The following is an 18,658-nucleotide window of genomic DNA, read 5'->3' as shown; positions in this document are numbered from 1 at the left end:
TAGTGGCAACCATACTTTGGCAAAAACTGCTGTTTGAATTTTAACCCTTCTAGTTTGGCTCCTGTACGTGATTAAAACTCAGGGTACTTACCTCAGCTTCCAGGAGACCTGGAGGCTAAGGCAATTTTCCCTTGCCTGGGACCAGGACCACAGGAGATTGATTCCCACTGACTCAGTAGCTTCAGGGATAGAAACTGTAGATAACCTTTAGAGACTAACCGCTGAGCTCTGCTTCGGTGTTATGGCCACACATTCCAATGTCCAGCAGGATGTGACTAGCATAGACCCTGCAGGCTGACCCCAGTCTTTAGAATGTAGTCTTTAGGATTTAAAATTTGGGACAAAGGAAAATTCCTGTGGTTTGAACCTTTAAAAGGGACTGCCTATCCCTGAAACGGTGCAGTCGTGTGGAGACCACCTGTGTGTGATGCTCTCGCGGCTGTCCTGGCCAGTTTTTATTTCAATAAATCCTTGCCTGCTTTTTTAAAAAATTAATCGTCAGCCTCTGATGGTCTTATTTTGAACCCAGGATTCAACCCCACAACACTAAGTACAAGGAGAGCACTGCGTTGCCGGTAACCGCATCGCTTGTACAAAGGTGCCCGGGCAGGCATCCAGGAAGCAGTGTGGTTAAAGTGCAAAGTTTACAGCTGGCAAAGGGAGCTGGCCTGGAGGGGCAAGAGGATCCGGTGTGTGATGAAGGCATCTGTCCAGTAAGTTGAAGGTGGCTGCCTCCCCCTCCCTCTTATTGTTTATGATGAGGGTACGTTTATGATTGAGAATAGCAGAACCAGGAAGAGCTTAGCATAGAAGAGGCTACCGGAGAGCCAACCCCTGCAGGAAAGAAATGAAAGAAGTGGAAGTGGAGGCAGGGCTGCTGCCAGCTCCCTGGGAAGCCATTGAAATATGCCAGTGGCAGAACCTCAGTGGCAGGGAATTAACCCTGGAGGAGCCTCCGCTGCCCATGGCTCCCCTGATTGCAAGCCTTGTGGGGTCCCTTGGTGTTTATAGGTGGGGGAGGGAGGAGAGGCAGGGGATGTCTGGGAATGGTGCAGGGGTGCTCCTGGAGGGTCCTTTGACTTGAGGGCTTTATCTCTCCCCTCAGGCAGGCCTCAGGGGAGGGTTTCAGCAGAACAGTCCTGGTTTCCAGGTGTGCTCCTTCAGTCTCCTGGTTTCTACTGACTGGTCGCAGGCAGGGCAGGGGGTCACTGGCCATCCCAGCTGGCCCTGGCGCCACTCACCTGGTGTTGCTGCTTTTCTGAGGCTGGAGCTGAAATGCCACTGAGGCCTAGATGCCATCCTGCCTAGGGAGGTGACCTGTAACTGTCAATTGCTTAGCTAGCAGTTCCTCCGTTAACCCCGTCAGGGAATTTCCTAGCTTAGATGACTCTGCCCTGGCTCAAGTCTTTTAAAGTCCTTCAAATCCTCAGTGGGCTGGCCAGCCGGGGAATGAGGGAGGGGCAGGGGTGGGAAAGGAAGCCCAGAAAAGGCCAGTGAGAAGTAAAGGGGAAGGTGCAGCTTCTGAAGGGGCAACTCTCTCCTCCCTCCTTGCCAAGCCCGGCGGGGCACCTCTCTCCTCCCACTCGCCCGGCTGACCCTGCAGCGGCCCCCATGTCCGACCACAGATTCAGCTCCGTGCCCACGGAGGAGGAACCTGGCTGCTGCCACCTCTCCAGGAAGGTCAAGGTCTGCCTGTGCGTCCTCCTGTGCGTCCTCCTGTGTGTCCTGGTGGCGGTCGCGGTGGTGGTGGGAGTCCTGATGTGGCCCCGCGCGACCCCGCCCAGAGCGTGGAACGGGACAGGCAGCACCCCGCACTTCTCCGAGATCGTCCTGGGCCGCTGCTTCACCTACACGCAGCTGCTGCGGCCGGAGCTGGGGTGAGCCGTCTGGGCGCCGCGGGGGATGCGCGCGGCTGGGGGCGCGGGGTGGGGGAGGGAGGGGGGGCGCTGGGTGGGGGGGCGGCTGGGAGCGCCGAAGGGGGGGCGGCTGGGGTTGCAGTGGGGGGGCGGCTGGGGGCGAGGGGAGGTGGCTGGGGGGGCAGGGGGTAGGGGCTAGGGGTGTAGGGGGGGCGCGGCTGGAGGCGCAGGGGGGCGGCTGGGAGTGCAGGGAGTCCGGCTAGGTGCGCGGGGGGAGCTGTCTGATGGCCCCAACAAAGCATCTTCTGTTTGGGGCGCGGAGAGCCCTCTGGCTGGCCATTTCGTGCGCCCCTTGCAGGAGCGGGAGCCAGCTCAGCTGAGAACACTTGGCAGAGATGACCGCCCCGTGGGCAAGGGGCCCAGAGGCTCGGCCGTCCTGACCCTCAGCGCCCTCGGCCCCGCTGCAGGGACAGAAGCCCCCGCAGAATTGCACGCGGGGCGGGCGGGGAAGGGTGGGTTTGGTGGCATTTTCTACTCCACCTGGGGTTCCCGTCCTGGTCTGGGACCTGAACGTGCCCCGGAGGCTCCAGGTGGCACCTGCTGAGGCGGCTGGCAGAGCTGCAGAGCTCGGGGTGATGGGATGGCATCCGAAGGGCCAGACTCTGAGATGAGCTTCATTCTTTAATAGAAAACAGCCTCCCAGGACCCCAGTTCTCTAGGGAACTCATTTAACATACAAAGCAAAACGGTAACAACTTGAGCAATTGAGCCTTAATTTAAAGGGAAGGCGAATCAGCTCAGTGAGTTGATGAATCGATGAATCGGTCCAAGCCCTGGAAGGTCCCAGGTTCGATTCTGGTCAAGGGCATGTACCAGTAGGGGTGTGCAGGAGGCGGCTGATCAATGCTTCTCTCTCATCGATGTTTATAACTCTCTATCCCTCTCCCTTCCTCTCCGTAAAATATCAGTAAAATATATTAAAAGAAAAATACCTTCACAGAGACATCCAGATGTCTGACCAAATACCTGGGTACCATGGCTTAACCAAGTTGATACATAAAATGAACCATCATTCACATGTTTTAGGTTTTTGTCATGTAGCATCTCACTCCCAGGTACCACTTCCTGTTCTGGCTTTCTATTGCAGCATCGTTCACTGCCTTAAAGTGTAGCAACTTAAAACAATAAGCATTGATGATCTATCATGATTCTGTGGGCTGATGGGGATCAACTGGATGGTCTTCTTCGTGCTTCATCTGATGTCAGCTGGGGCTCTGGTCATCTGGGGGGCTGACTTGGCTGAAACAATTCAAACTGTCACTCAGGATGGAGCCATGGCGCCTGGGCTCAGCTGGGACAGCTAGACCTCTGTTTCTTTTTGAATCATCTCAGGACCCCTCTTCTCCCATGATCTCTCCGTGGTGTAGCTGGATTCCTTCAGAGTTCCTAAACTCCTAAAAGTAGGAGCAGCAGGCCTTCTTAAAGCTTTAGACCCATAACTGGCACAAACAGTCACAGGCAGAGCCCAGATTCCAAAGACATAGAAACAAGCGCCACCCCTCAATGGAGGAGTAACACAGCTCTTGTGGACAGGTTTAACCCTTCATAGATGTTTATGCTTGTTTTCTTAATTTTATCTCCTTCTAGTCTTTTTGTTTTGCTGTTACATATATTGCTCTTTCCACTTTATTACCTTTTATTAACTATATTTAATTTTTTTAATTTTTTAAATATTTTATTGATTTTTCACAGAGAGGAAGGGAGAGGGATAGAGAGCTAGACACATCAATGAGAGAGGAACATCGACCAGCTGCCTCCTGCACACCCCCTACTGGAGATGTGCCCACAACCAATGTACATGCCCTTGACCGGAATCGAACCCGGGGCCTTCCAGTCTGCAGGCCAACGCTCTATCCACTGAGCCAAACCGGTTTCAGCTATTAACTATATTTTAAAATGACAAAAATCTATATATTCCTCCTGGAATATAAGCTCCTGAGTCTAGGGACTTAAAATATATATATATATATATATATATATATATATATATATATATATATATATATATTGATTTTTTACAGAGAGGAAGAGAGAGGATAGAGAGTTAGAAACATCAATAAGAGAGAAACATTGATCAGCTACCTCCTGCACACCTCCTACTGGGGATGTGCCCACAACAAAGATACATGCCCTTGACTAGACTCGAACCTGGGACCCTTCAGTCCTCAGGCTGACACTCTATCCACTGAGCCAAACCGGTGTCGGCAAGTATAGGGACTTTTGTTGACTGATATATCAAGAAGACCTAAAATAGTGCCTGGAATATAATAAGCAGAAATATTGAGTTGAATTAAATGAATGGTAAACAAGCTACTAGTATGTTAAGAATAATAGACATAAAGAAAGTCATAATGAATATGTCTCCTCAATATACATTTCAATACCATTACTTCCAAAATCCATCAATTTCTATATTGGGCACTTGGATTATTATTTTTGTTTTGTGTTAATAGCTTCTTAGCGTTAGGACTTGATCCTCTTTATCTGTCCCTTTCCCTTGGTTTTCCTTTCCCAATATCTCTTACTCCCTCAAAACCCATTTTCTGCCAGCATTACATGCAGAAAACTCCTCAACCAATCAGTCTTGGCCATCCTATCTGAAGGCTCACACACAGGAACTGCCTTCTAACCAAGATGGCCCTGGGCCATCTCCCACTTGACACAAGCCTCACCAAAGTGGGAGCAAATTGTTAGCCCTGACACTCTGGGGAGTGTCCAGGCAGTAGTCAAGCTCCAGGGAATGTGGGAGAGTGGGGCAGAGCCTACAGGAAGAAATGGGGAGCCAGCACCCAGAGTAAGATGGACCTCCAGGGAGGCACCTCCATGGTGTGGCTTCATTTCCATGAATCTTCTCACCTTGCGGAAAACTAGCCCTCCCCATGAATTGCAGGCATCCATCCTGATGGCTGCCTTCTGTCCAGGGATGGGAGCCAGCCCTTCTATGACAGCTTTCCTCCTCGCTGCCCCAAGTGATGCTAGGGCCCTAGAGGGCAGCGATTGTTCTGTTCACCTCTGCGTCCTTTGCTGCCTGGCACATTGCTCTCAATAGGCGCTTGCTCCATTAAACGCAGGTCCACATCGTGCTGGTTGAAGCAAACATAGAGTGAGACACTTAATCAGAGGAAACTCTTCATCCATTTTACTGTGTGTCCCCCCCCCCCTGCCCCGCAATGATCATTTTTGTGCCCATAGGGACTTTTTCTTCTGACTCCTTTATCTTTATTTCACAATTTATTTTAGTTTCCCTTTCCTTGTCTAGCAAGATGTCTTGTGGCCAACTCTTCATTTTTACTTCCCTGTGCCTCTCATTTCAATGATGTTAGCATTTTATTAGCTTTTAGTCAGTAAGATGTATTAGTGCAAAATGTACAAAAAAGCAAACAGTAAACACTTAGTAAAGACTTCCTGAGGGCTTGGTGCTCGGAGTAGGACTGGGAGCTTTGGGGAGAAAGAAAACACAGGTCCTGCTCTCCAAGGTCCTTCAGGGGTGCTGGGGCGGACTGGCCTGGAACTTAATGCTGCAGGACAGCGTGATCTGTAACAGCCAATAGCCTACGTAATTGAGAGGGGTCCCAGCGGTTGGGTGGGGTGCTTCTGTGCTGTTAGCTCTCTGCTAGATCCTGTAGGAGTGTGTCAGATACAATCTACTCTACCCTTAGTCTTTTCCATGGATCTCAAACATGTCTAGGGTACTCGATAACTTGCTTATTGTTTAGAGTCTCGCTCTGATAGAATGTAAGCTCCCCCAAGGACTGGTATCCTACATGCCCATAAATGTGCCTAGCACATACTAGATTCTCAATAAATATTGTCCAGATTAACGAATTAATAAGTTCTAAGCTTTCCTTTGGCTTGGAGAGTCTTCTGATTTTAATTCTGCTGAGAAAAATCCTAGGTGCCTAGGCAAATCTCATGAATCGCTCATCTCTACCACAAGGTGGCAGTCTTTGCCTTCAATACTGACTCCAGTAGCCTCAAATTTGAGAACTACCTGAGGTAACCTTCCTGTTTTCTTTGGGCCAATACAACCTGCTCTGCAGAACTTGTCAGCAGGAAAATACATCGAATGTATGCATTTGTCCCTCGGGATCTAAGTGCTTTTAGGATTTAGGGTGTGTGAACTTTCCCTGGAGAACAGCACATTATGTATGTGATGTTGCTTTACTGACAGGGACTTGAACTATAACTGCTAGTGGGAAGGATGTAGGTTTATAGAGAGAGAACAGCATAGTGTCATGAACCCTGAAGTAACTGACAACATACCACCTGGATTTAACCACCAAATATATCTGCTTTTCCACCTTAGCATGGATGTCATAGCATAAGACTTTAACCCTTTCTACCCCATCACTCTTGCCCCATTCATTTTATCCATCACCTGGGAATAACTGTGCCCCATTCTGGTCTTCAACTTATCATGCTGAGAAATGACAACCCCTCTGGGGTCTGAGGGCCTCACTTTTGTTAGGAATAACCTCATTATGAGACGAGGGCATTGAGTTTAAATTTCCTGTGAGAGGCAGCATTGTTTGGAAGAAAGAGCAACGTTTAGAATGTAAGGCAGCTCTGTGCTCACTGTTTGGCTTTGGACCTTTGCTCATGCCAGACCCTTGGGCTGGAATGCACTTTTACTCATAGTTTAGTCTCAGTTTACAAGATCTCTTAGGGAGACTGCTACTGACCAGCCTCTCCCTTGAGAGGTCATTGCTTCTGTATTCTGCTGTCGTCCATCCCCACTGGTGTTCTGCATGTTAATCATCATCTGTATTTATTCTTTTAGCTTACTTGTTTGTGTGCTGCCTGCCTCTCTAACCAGAGAGTGAGCTTCATGAAGGCAGGGACTTTGTGGGGCAGAACGGTCATGCTCACCCATAAAAATATTGTACAGATTAGACGAGACCCTACATAGGAACTACATGGCATTCAGTAGATGTCTCCTACATGAGATTTTGGGGGATAGGGTAATTATGCTCTAAAAGTATGTTTGAAATCTAAGTATTCATGCTTCACTCTATTTTCCATGTTTTGTCTCACAGACATGCAGACTGCGGACAGATAGGGAAGGCATTCACGAATGCATTTCTTTCCAAGGATCCTTGTCACAGTTCAGAGCAAGACTACCAGCTGCTGCTGAAGCTGACCAGTCAAACCATACCCTGCCACTCGGTAACTGGGTCAAGTTCTTGGTTTTAGAACTGAGGCTGAAAGCCAGAGGGAAGAGGTCACAGGACCAAAGTTTGACCAGGATGAGGGAGGAGGAAAATCTGGACATAAGAATGTAGGGTTGGATGGCATATATGGAGTTTGTGGGGCTCACGGAAGAACAGGATGTGATTAGGATTTAGGACATTGGAGAGAGAAATGAGATCACCCAGAGAGGAAAGGACACTTGGTTAAAAATCAGGCAATAAATAAATAAATAAATAAATAAATAAATAAATAAAATAAAAACCTAACAGGAAACCCAATCCAAACCAAACAAAAAGAACCCAACTTTAGCCAATTACAAAACGCTCCCTGACCTCTGGTGATAATGACAACAAAAACAAAACAGCAACAACCAAACAACAACAGCCATGCCAATTTGCACTTGCCATCCCGTGAGACAAGCAGATCTGGTGCCACCACCACCCCCTCCCCTTCACCAGTGAGAAAGTGAATCCTGGAGGTGGGTGACCAGTTGAAATGGCACGGTTTTTGGAGCCTGGGTTTTAGTACTCTGAGTGAATCTTTCCTGAAGTCAGCACGGGCGGTGAAAATTCACCCTGCCCCAGCCATCTTTGTGAAGCCCTTCGGCTGGATGACAGCCTCTCCTTGTCTCTGGGGTAGAGCTGGAGTCCCTGAGCAGGAGACCTCACTCTGAAGAGCTGCTAGGTGGACAGCCCCCAGGTGGTACTGTTGAATGAGAGTGCACAGGACTGAGCACTTTATTTGAATTGTCTTCAGCATCCAAGAGCTTCTTACAACTATTCTTACCGTAGTACAGGTGGGGAAAGTGAAGCTTTGGGTGTCCCAGGTCAGACAGTGCATCAGCAATGACAGGCTTCAAACCACACCCTCCACAGCCTCCGAGTCTGAGTGAATAGATTCATGGAGCCGAAGAGCATTCTGATATTTGATTGTTTGTACCTTATAAGAGATCCTGTAAAAACACGCCCTGTGTTTGCTTCCTCCTCCTCCTCCTCCTCCCCCCCCCTCCTCCTCCTCCTCCTCCTTCTTTATAAGAGAGAATTGGAAAAGGATAGAGGAGGATAGTGAGCTCTTTGAGAAACAACGAACGCTTCTCTCCCAGAACAATGCCTAGACAAAATTGTTTTGCAGACAAATTTAGGAATTTTGTCACTTCCTAGTCTCCTCCAGATGTGGTCCGAGTCTATGTTCAGTATAAGATTTTGATCAATGGCTTTAAGACTTTTTTTTTTTTTTTTACTGCATCCCAGAAATATGAGCTTATTTTACACTGTGTCCTAGAAAACACACACACACACACACACACACACACACACACACACACACACGTACCTGGAAAGGAGGTTTTTGTTTTGCTTACTAAATTGATCTCAGGAGTAGTTTGGTGATGCCTGGCTGGTGTGGCTCAGTGGTTGAATATCAATGCCCTGAACCAAGAGGTGCCCAGTTTGATCCCCGGTTTGTGGGCTCTATTCCCAGTTGGAGCATGCAGGAGGCACTGATGGATGGTTCTCTCCCAATGATGTTTCTATCTATCTCTCTCCCTCTCTCTCTCTCTTAAAAAAGAAAAGCAAAAGCAAAAGCAAAAGCAAAAGCAAAAAAAAAAAAAACCAATAAAAATCATATTTTAAAAGTAGTGTTTTGTTTTTTTCTTTCTTAGAGTGTCTTTTGGAGCAAATCAACTCAGCTAGCGCACCTGTACACCAGGGTGCGGCAGGACATGTTCACGCTGGAGGACACACTGATAGGCTACATTGCCGACGGCCTCAACTGGTGCGGAGATGCGGGCTCCTATGGTGAGGATGGGGGCCATGGGGATCGTCTGGGGATGGCAGGATGAAGGAGCCCTGGGCTCTGCCAGGGTTTCTGAAAGGTCAGTGTGGAGGACGGGCCCAGGTACCCACCCTGACACCATCTATGCCCCCAAGGACAACTCAGCCTGATGCAAAATAGTGTCTTTAAAAATTAAAAAAAAATTTATATCAGAGAGGAAGGGGGGGGGGTGAGAGAGAGAGAGAGAGAGAGAGAGAGAGAGAGAGAGAAGAGAGAGAGAGACCAATGATGAGATAAAATCATTAATTGCCTGCCTCCTGCACACCTGTAACTGGGAATCGAGCCTACAAGTTGGAAATGTGCCCTAACCGGGAATGGAACTATGACCTCCTGGTTCTTAGATCGATGATGCTCAACCACTGTGTCCCCAAGACTGGGCTGAAATAGTGTTCTTTAGACCAACTTATGTGGTCATTCTTTCTTTTCTACCTCCATCACACTCCTGGAGCCCAGCGCACTAGCACGGTTCTCACTGGAACTGTTCTAACAGCCTCACTGCCCACTCCTCACCCCTTTCAGTCAGCCCCGTGGCTACCAAGGATTGTTTCTGTCTCTATTTTAAAGCCTAAATAGCGATTATTTATTTATTTATTTATTTATTTTTGCCTCTGGGGGAAGGCCCAAATTCCTCAGCATGGCCTGCCTCTGTCTTTCCGATGTCTCATCTTCCAGGTTCCCGTCCCCATCCCTCCTGCTCTGGTGGTGCTAGCCTAATCCATGAGGCGGTTTCACACCCCCGGGCCTTTGCACACACTCTCTTTGCATGGAGCACCTTCCTCTCTCATCTGTCTGAGGATCTTACTCATCCTTCAAAATCAACTTTCCCTAATAGTGCTGTATACCACCCCAACCCCGTGGGTTTTTCTCTAATTTATTTGATTGCCAGGCATCTCTGGCAATAGGGCTTCTGTTTAATTCATCTCTATCCCCAGGACTTAATGCTCCAGTGCATGTACTGTCAAATGAACAGGTAAAGAAAATGTGGCATGTGTGTATCCTATATAATAAAGAGGTAACATGCAAATTGATCCTCATGCCCTTGTATAAGATGGTTGCCCGCATGTGGTCAGAGATAGCTGCCACAAGATGGCAGGCAGGGGAGGGCATTTGGGGGTGACCAGACTGGCAGGGGAGGGCAGTTAGGGGTGACCAGGCCAGTAGTGGAGGGCAGTTGGGGGAGATCAGGCCAGCAGGGGAGCAGTTAGGTGTCAATCAGGCTGGCAGAGTAGTGGTTAGGAGGTGATCAGGCTGGCAGGCAAGCAAATGTTTGGGAGCTAGTAGTCCTAGATTGTGAGAAGGACTGCCGGTTTAGGCCCAATCCCACAGGGATAGGGCCTAAACTGGCAGTCAGGCATCCCTTGAGGGGTCCCAGATTGGAGAGAGTGCAGGCTGGACTGAGGGACACCCCCACAGTGCACGAATTTTGTGCACCAAGCCTCTAGTTTATATAGCAACCTTAGAATAAAGTCATTTTCAACAGCATGGATGAGCCTGGAGGGCATTCTGCTACATGAAATAAGCCAGTCAGAGAAAGTAAAATATTGCATGGTATCATTTATATGTGGAATTAAAAAAAATTGAATTCATAAAAACAGAATAGAAAAGTGGTTGCCAGGGGCAGGGGATGGGGAATATGGACAGGCTGATAAAGGGGTAAAATCTTCCACTTCTGAGATGAAGAAGATTTGAGATCTAGTGTACAGCATGGTGAAGATCATGGATAATAATGTAGAAGCATAACTGAAATTTTCTGAAGTAGAACTTACCTGTTCTATTCACAGATATACTCCCACAGTTAAATGTGTGAGCTGATGGATGTGTTAATTGACTCCAGGTGGGAAATCTTTTCACAATGTACATATGCATATCAAATTGTCGCATTGTACACTTTAAAATCTTACTGTCTATTGTATCTCATGGAGGCTTGCGCCTGTCTTTTTTTTTTTTTTTTTTTTTTTTAATGTATTTTACTGATTTTCCACAGAGAGGAAGGGAGAAAGATAGAGAGCTAGAAATGTTGATAAGAGAGAAACATTGACCAGCTGCCTCCTGCACACCCCCTATTGGGGATGTGCCTGCAACCAATGTACATGCCCTTGATCAGAATTGAACCTGGGACCTTTCAGTCCACAGTCTGATGCTATATTCACTGAGCCAAACCAGTTTCGGCGAGTCTGTTTTTTTTTTTTTTTTTTTTTTTTTTTTTAATGTTTTTATTGATTTTTAGAGAGAGAGATAGAAACATTGTTGAGAGAGAATCATCGATTGGCTGCCTTTGGCACCCTCCCTATTGAGTATTGAGTCCACAAATCAGGCTTGTGCCCTGACCAGGAATTGAACCAGTGACCTTTTGGTTCATGGGTTGACACTTAACCACTGAGCAATACTGTCAGGGTAACCTAATCCTGTCTTGATGGTGAGAGTATAGAAAGACTCTGAGGCCATCTGAGCCTAAGAGAGGAGAAGAGAAAGGCTGTGGGCCAGAGAGTGTTGGCAGGAAGCAGAGGAGTGGCTGGGGAGAACGGCTGAGACCCAGCTTTGTGTCCGATTCCTCTTGCACTCTGGGACAGTGTTGGGGGTTTGTCTCTGCCAGATGAGCTTTCTCAGTTTCCCAGAGCGATGACTCAAAGCTGGTCCCCATGTTCTTGTCTGGGGTTTGGAGGGTAAGGTAGGGACTTGGATGGGAGTCAGGGGCACTTAATTAAATTGGGTCGAGATGTGTTCCATTCTCCATCCTCCATCCTAGCAGCAGTGCCACTGGATAATGGTTCTGCTTTGACTGAACCATCAGGGAAGAACGGAGCTTAATTACACCTGTGACTTTTCACTTTAATTATCGTCTCCAAACCGTGTCTTTTAGAAATGAACTATCAGTCCTGCCCGCACTGGAGGAAAGACTGCATAAACAACCCCGTGTCTGTGTTCTGGGACACGGTATCCAAAAGGGTGAGTACCAGGCGTGGACTTTGAGAATTTGGATGACTATTGGGAGACCACAGAGTGGAGAGACCATCTAGCCAATGGTTGGTTTGGATTCCTTTGGATCACACACCCTTTGAGGAACAGAAGTTTGGGATTCTTTCCTGAAGAAAATGTCCCTGACTTACATTCTAGAAGATTTTCACATACCATTTTAGGATATGCATGGGGGGGCACATGGGCTCCAGGGATAGAATCCCTGCTCTTACCCATTTTTTGTTTTGTTTTTGTTTTGGCTTGGCTTTGGCTGCCAGGAATCTCCTGTGTGGTTTAATCCTCTGGCCCAGGTTTTGGCCAATCCTAGATTCCTGGGCCAATCTTAATGATTGGCACCTTCAGAACTTCCTGTGTGCCAGGCACAGTTCTAGGCTTCACATGGATTACAACCTTTCATCCTCATAAGTACCCTCTGAAGAAGGTACCATGAGTATCACACCATTTTACAGATGGGCAAATAGTGCTGCGGGCAAGAAAGCAACATACTAAATGTCCTCAGTGAGTGGTAGGTCTGAGTTAATCCCAAATTGCCTGACTCCAGATCCAGAATCTGCCTGGGAAATATTCACCATCTTCCCTGCCACTTTCTCCCTATTTCTGACTTTACCCTAAGCTACCTTTGTGGCTATTTTTCTTATAAGCCACTCCTTTGCATGAAAGTAGACTAGGAAAAAATGGGAAAGAAAAATGGGAAAGAAAAATGGGAAAGAAAAATGGGAAAGAAGAAGTAAGGGAAAGAAAAAGAGGGAGAAAGTACAACTATATTACCTAGAATTCTCCAAAATTAAATTCAGACACCAAGGAGCTGGGGTGGTGGGAACTCACACTTGTTAATTGTATAGTTATGACAAGTCCCGAGCCAGGTACCTTCCCAATATCTGCTAGCACTGAGGGCTTTTTTGGGTGCAACTGCTGGGGCTTGCTGGTTACGTTTACATGCTGAGGAATTGTGGGCTTCCTTTTTCTCTTTAAGTTTGCCGAAAATGCCTGTGGTGAGGTGCAGGTGGTGCTCAATGGGTCCGTCAGTAACACCTTTGATAAAAACAGGTACTGGGGAGGAGGGTGACGGGAGTTGGGTGAGGGTGGAGGGGAGATGAATGGTGATGGGAGGAAAAGCAGGTACTGATTGCTTTGCATTCTACTTGCAAAGGTTAGCACAGCCTCCAATTAGATAGTTTATCTATAGGAAAATATACTTTTCATGTTTAAGGTTACTCCTGAAGTTTTGGGCCAAAAAAGGTAAACATTTTGTATTGTATGGAGAAGTTTTTCTTCATAGGTGCAAGTTTCTTTTCCTTGCACTGTGTCCAGCTCCCCCTTGTGGCCTTTTGAAGTCTGATGGAATGTTCTTAGCTCTCTCCTCCATTACACTCCGTGCTGCCCATTTCCTGCCTTTGTTCACGCTGCTCCCCCTCTGACCTCTCCCCCTAGTGCTTCTGCCTATCTGAATCCTCACTGGCCACGAAGATCTGTCCTTAACCCTGTTTCCTCCATGAACAAGTGAGTCCCAGTTCAGAACCACAACTACTGGGAGCATCCCAAGAGAATGATGGCCTCTTGCCCTTCACTGTCTCCTGGTCATCAGCGCTTCAGTTAACAGCAGGACTCCAGAGGCCATCCTGTACTGCATACGGGACTTTATGCAGGGCACTTCCATCTTTGAGCCCCTGTAGTGTGCGCCTGCAGAGGTGGTGGCACTATGAAGATGAACGGAGACAGTGTTTGAAAAACGATGAGCTCTGTGCTGACAGAGAAGATACACAATGAGTATCAGCCATTATTCTTTTATTCAATCCACACCATTGACACCTCAATACCTTCTGCTGCCTTCTATGCTTACAGTTTTTGCCACTTGGATTACCTTTTCAGTCTTCGTTCTCCAATCTGTCCTGGGATAAGGCTGGGTTGAGAAGAGGGACCACTCTAGGGGCTCCAAATTAAGTTCCCTTCTCTCCTGCTTTAATATTTAATTCTATGAAGAAGTATTTGTCCTTTGTCTTCTGCTTTTGACCTTAACCTTATGGGCTTTTAGATGAAAATGCTAACATTCCAGAATTTTATAATCTAGTATAAGGAACCTAAGTATTTGCAATGGTAGTGACAAGTGTCAGAGACTAATGGGAGAGGTTTAGGAGTGGGGTCAGAGCAGGACACCAAGGTCTTTCTTTCTTTTTTTTTTTTTTTTAAAAATGTATTTTTATTGATTTCAGAGAGGAAGGGAGAGGGAGAGAGAGATAGAGACATCAATGATGAGAGAGAATCATTGATCAGCTGTCTTTTGCATGCAACTGGGGCATGAGCCCTAGACTGGAATAAAATTCAGGATCCTTCAGTCTACAGGGCAACTCTATCCACTGAGCCCAACCAAATAGGGTGCTAGAGTCTTTCAAAACTGTGCTACAACTTACCTGAGCATGTGGATTGCCTGGGGCTTGCCCAACTGCAGATTCTGGTCTAGCAGGGGGTGGTGGACTGAGATTCTGCCATTTTAACTAGCTCTCAGGTGATGTCATTGTGTTGGTTTATGACCCAGTCCTGGGAAAGCTACCAGGTTTCCCTGAAAATAAGACATCCTCCGAAAATAAGACCTACTTACAGGTTTCCTTCTGAGTGAAATATAAGGCATCCCCTGAAAATAAGCCCCCCCCTCCCCCAGGCTAAACATGAGAGATTTGGTCCACTGATTCTGAAAGAAATAGAGTCACAAGAAATTCACCAGGAAATTCAGGAATTAGATTGTTATGATGATGTTCCAGAAGATGATGACATGATTGTCATTGAATAAATGAGTAAATTCTTGATACTGTAGGATTCAGTTTGTCTGGTTTGTGTTGACAACTACCATACTACTGTACCGTATACAAGTAATAAATTTCCTTTATTTTCATTTAACAATAAATGTGTACCATATTCTTCTTCATGGAAAAATAAGACATCCCCTGAAAATAAGACCTAGAGCATTTTTGGGAGCAAAAATTAATATAAGACACTGTCTTATTTTCGGGGAAACAGGGTAGTACTAGTACTTAAAGAATCAACATCAATGTTCAGATAAGAAATCTTATTTTGATAATCTTATTCACTGGGGTCATGCTGAAAGAGTAAAGGTGGCACCAGTCCTAGAGGGTGGGTTTTAACTAATGGCACCCTACCTATTGGATTTTCACGGGAGCTGGGGGTGCCTGATGTTTTCAGTTTGGGGTCAACAATGTTCTTTGTCTCTTCTATCTTAGCACTTTTGGACGTGTGGAAATCCATAATTTGCATCCAGGGAAAGTTTCTGTACTAAAAGCTTGGGTGATGCATGACATTGGAGGAGTTTACAGGTATATGTTACCACTTTGTGCCCATATAGTCTCACGTTTACTTTAGGAATTGATCAGCAAAAGAATCCACAGTCTCAAGAATGTATTGAGGAAAGACTGGCTCAGGAAATGAATGGGGCCTTATTCTACATTCAGCCCATCAACAACCTCTCGATTTTATCTCTGTAATAGGTATCTACCTAATTTGCACCTTAGGCTCCCCTGCTGACCTGTGAACTCTCAGAATTGACCTCTGCTTCACCTCTTTATCCCAGGGCTTTGTGCAAGGTCTGCTACCTAGAAGAAAATGACTCAGGAGATATTTGCAAGATCATGTTATTTTAACACTTTCTTCTTTCTTTCCCAGTTACCACACATGCTCAAGTCCCATCATAGATGATTTGAAATTTATTTTAAGCAAGAGGAATATTTCATTTACCTGTGAGGATGACTACAGGTAATTGATTTGTTCTTGAAGTAAAAATAGCCATCTTGCCATCTATAGGCATCTTCTTTGGGCCTTGATGGTGATCTGGAATGGTGACCGACTGTGATCTCTCTTCCTTCCCTTCCACATCCCCAGCCTAGTCCTTAGGTGTTCCCAGCTAGTGACCTTCTGAAGAAAATGGGTTGCTGCTTGTGCTGTTTCTTGATCATCAGCTGACATTCATAGCCCATGTCAGTGCCATGCCAGAGCCAAACATTCGTTTTCATGTCCATGTATCATCATTAGACATCCCTTCTCAGTATTTATTTTTATGGCTTAACAAGTGAAAGGGAACTAAACTAGGCCCCACTTTAAGTCACTCACTCCTAAATGTGAGCTTTCTCCATGTTGTCACTGCAGGAGAGGAACTTGTGTGGATGCTAAGTGATCAACACCTACCTTTGTTGCTAATAAAGGGGCGTCTTTCCTTGATGAATTGAATGGTAGATGTGTTTCTCTGCCTCTAGATCTCCTTTTCTGCTTTCTTGTCACAGGCCTATCAAGTTTCTTCAGTGTGTGAAAAGTCCTGAGGATTCGTCTTGCAGGAAATGAGCCATCAGCTCCGTGCTTTCTGATCTTTGAGCCCTTGTGGTGTACACGGCTGTGTGTGACTCAGGAGACATGGTGATGGAAAGCTGAGGATTTGGGGGATCTTCTGTCATCATGTCAACACCAGAGATGAAAGCCTTCTCCCCCCAAAGTCTTAAAATAGCATATTATTGGGATAGTTTTTATTTTGTCAATTAACATTCAAGAAAAAATTAGAATGAAATATTTATGTTGTTTTAATTTTTGTATGATGCTTTTATGTTGTTTATATGTTGGACAGATTATGGCTCTCTCTGGAAATACATTTTTCAGAGACTATCAGAAGCTTCCAAGTTCTTCAGGAGGACAATAAAAGTTTGGAAGCCTCTCAGTCAAGAACACCCAAATTTACCCCACAGACTGGTCAGGCACAGAAGTTGTTCTTGTCCTGAGGACACTTGGCTGTCACTTTGCCATTGCGGGACATGGCCACTGCTGCTTCTGGGAATAGAAGTAACCAGAGTACATGATTCATGGTGATGGGACATGAAGTATGGCACCTGTCTCAGGCTCACCAGCCTCAGGTTCATGGCTGCACAGATCCACCTGCAGCACAGGACCTGAAACATGGAAAGTTCTTAGAACAGTGTTCAGAGCTTAGTTTTTCTACCTGTGAAATGGGGTGATGACAGTGGCGACTTCTGGATTGTTTTGAGCATTTGAGCAAGATGTTAGGAGTATAAATATCAGAATTGTGCTTGATACTTAGGAAGAGCTCTATTAAAGTTAATTTTTTAATTAAAAAATGTTGGAACCTGTTTTTATTCCTGAGGAAATTCCTTGACTGGCCTACTTGTTTAGAAGCTGAGGCCCTGGGAGTAATGGAGAAGGTAAGGTTTGGCCCTCTTGACAATCAGCAGGGTCCGACACACTCTCACACAAGGCTTGAATGGTCTTGGATGGTTAGAACTTGTCCACCTGAGGGGGCTGGACCAGGTATCCTCCTGAAATCTTTAAGAGCTGGCTTCCATCTCAAGATCAACATGGACAATGGTATTAACAGATAATTCCCCCCATTCCCTCTTGCCACCAAATCTAAGGATTTAATATTTGTAATTGTCATTCTGTAGCCCACCATGAGTTCAACAACGTCCCTGGCGTTGCCGATCCAAGCCCTGCTTGGTGACCAGGGCCCATTACTCTGGTGACAGTAAAGGTGTGCTATCTCCTTAGTAGAATGAAATAAGAAGACACAGTATGTTGGAAGTACCACTTCACTCCCAGTGTAATCAGCACACTGAAAGAACATTGGAGAAGGGTGAGGCTGAGAAGGAATGGGGTAGCTAAAACCCAAGCCTTCAATACAAGAACAAATCTCCCTTTGTGAATACTACTTAATCATTCAGTTCAGTTTCCACAGAGTTGCCTTCCAGAGAATTTCCCTGAAGTGGCAGAATAATCAGATCTAAGTTCACTGCTGGAGGAAAAGAGGACCCCTGGGAGCCACTGAGTCTCAGATCACTCTTGGTTGCTCAGCATTAATGACTTTGACCCATAGAACTCAGAGCTTCTCCAGGCACAGATTGCTTGGACTGGTGAAGTAGGAGGAAGTGGCCATGGGTGTCCTTCCTGCTTTCAGCTTCTAGAATATGGGAAGAGTAATTGGGTCTGTGCTGTCAGACTGGATTGTTTTAAAAATGTGATTTTTTTAAGTGTCATTCATGACCATTAACATGCCAAATACTTTCCTGTTAAATTAACAAAATAGACATTTCTATAGTAATTTATTACAGAATCATGAAAGAATTATAGAACGTTATTGCTACAGAGCAATAACTCAACCTCGTCTCTTGGCAAGTGAAGATGTGGAGTCTCTCTCTTGGAAGTCCTTGAGGGTAGGTGCTGAGAGGTTGGCAGAAGCTTAAGAGTCAAGATTTTCCTCACTCAATATCTCTCTTTCACATCACAAAGCTTAAGACCCCACAAACAGGAGTGGTAGAGATGACTGGCTCTTGCTTCGTATTTATTATTTTCTTGTTCTTCTTGTTAAATAAACAGTAATCATCAACTCCCCATTGTAAACTAGAAACCTGGTTTCAGGCCCACAGAGCTGAGTATATAGTAGGGTCTGGCCAATGGGATGTGAGTATTCATGATTCATACAATTGCCTGATTATTTTTAAAGACAGAAACACTGCCCCGATTTTTCCCTTTCCTTTCTCTTTGCTGAGAAATAATGCAACTCCAGTAGTAGCCTGAGACTTGGAGATGAAGCCAGGGCTTGAGGATGGCAAATCTGACTGGTCATAGAGAAGACTTCTTTGTCCCTTCCCCATCCTGAGTCACCGTCACCCAGAATCTCAGTTCCATGCTGGTAGACTTGACCTGTTTTCTTTGTTGCTTTATCCTTCACCCCAGCCACC

General features: G+C 46.1%; 1 protein-coding gene across 2 annotated transcripts; it reads left to right on the top strand.

Annotated features, from left to right (window-relative positions):
• The first annotated feature begins 856 nt into the window (after positions 1–856).
• On the top strand, positions 857–16,852 carry CD38 (CD38 molecule). Of its 2 annotated transcripts, none has more exons than XM_036420185.2 (8): positions 857–1,877; positions 6,953–7,082; positions 8,767–8,902; positions 11,800–11,885; positions 12,889–12,962; positions 15,149–15,241; positions 15,588–15,677; positions 16,202–16,852. In XM_036420185.2, exons 1-8 carry the CDS (start codon positions 1,612–1,614, stop codon positions 16,257–16,259), a joined length of 933 nt encoding a protein of 310 aa, XP_036276078.1. In that variant the 5' UTR covers positions 857–1,611; the 3' UTR covers positions 16,260–16,852. The 2 variants fall into 2 exon arrangements, with proteins under 2 accessions (XP_036276078.1, XP_045429935.1); XM_045573979.1 differs by having other exon boundaries at positions 862–1,874; positions 6,950–7,082.
• The last annotated feature ends 1,806 nt before the right edge of the window (positions 16,853–18,658 follow it).

Source organism: Pipistrellus kuhlii, unplaced genomic scaffold (assembly GCF_014108245.1).
Source record: "Pipistrellus kuhlii isolate mPipKuh1 unplaced genomic scaffold, mPipKuh1.p scaffold_m20_p_1, whole genome shotgun sequence".
In the NCBI taxonomy this organism is placed as follows: Eukaryota; Metazoa; Chordata; class Mammalia; order Chiroptera; family Vespertilionidae; genus Pipistrellus; species Pipistrellus kuhlii.
The sequence above is the reverse complement of the archived record's forward strand: the minus strand, read 5'-3'. Positions and strand labels throughout refer to the sequence as shown.

What these genes read in the sequence shown, in the direction of transcription:
- CD38 (XM_036420185.2), top strand. Translation starts at nt 1,612, where the DNA reads ATGTCCGACCACAGATTCAGCTCCGTGCCCACGGAGGAGGAACCTGGC. An exon ending in CGGAGATGCGGGCTCCTATG is followed by an intron (nt 8,903 to 11,799) that starts GTGAGGATGGGG and finishes CGTGTCTTTTAG; the next exon opens with AAATGAACTATCAGTCCTGC. An exon ending in GGGACACGGTATCCAAAAGG is followed by an intron (nt 11,886 to 12,888) that starts GTGAGTACCAGG and finishes TTTCTCTTTAAG; the next exon opens with TTTGCCGAAAATGCCTGTGG.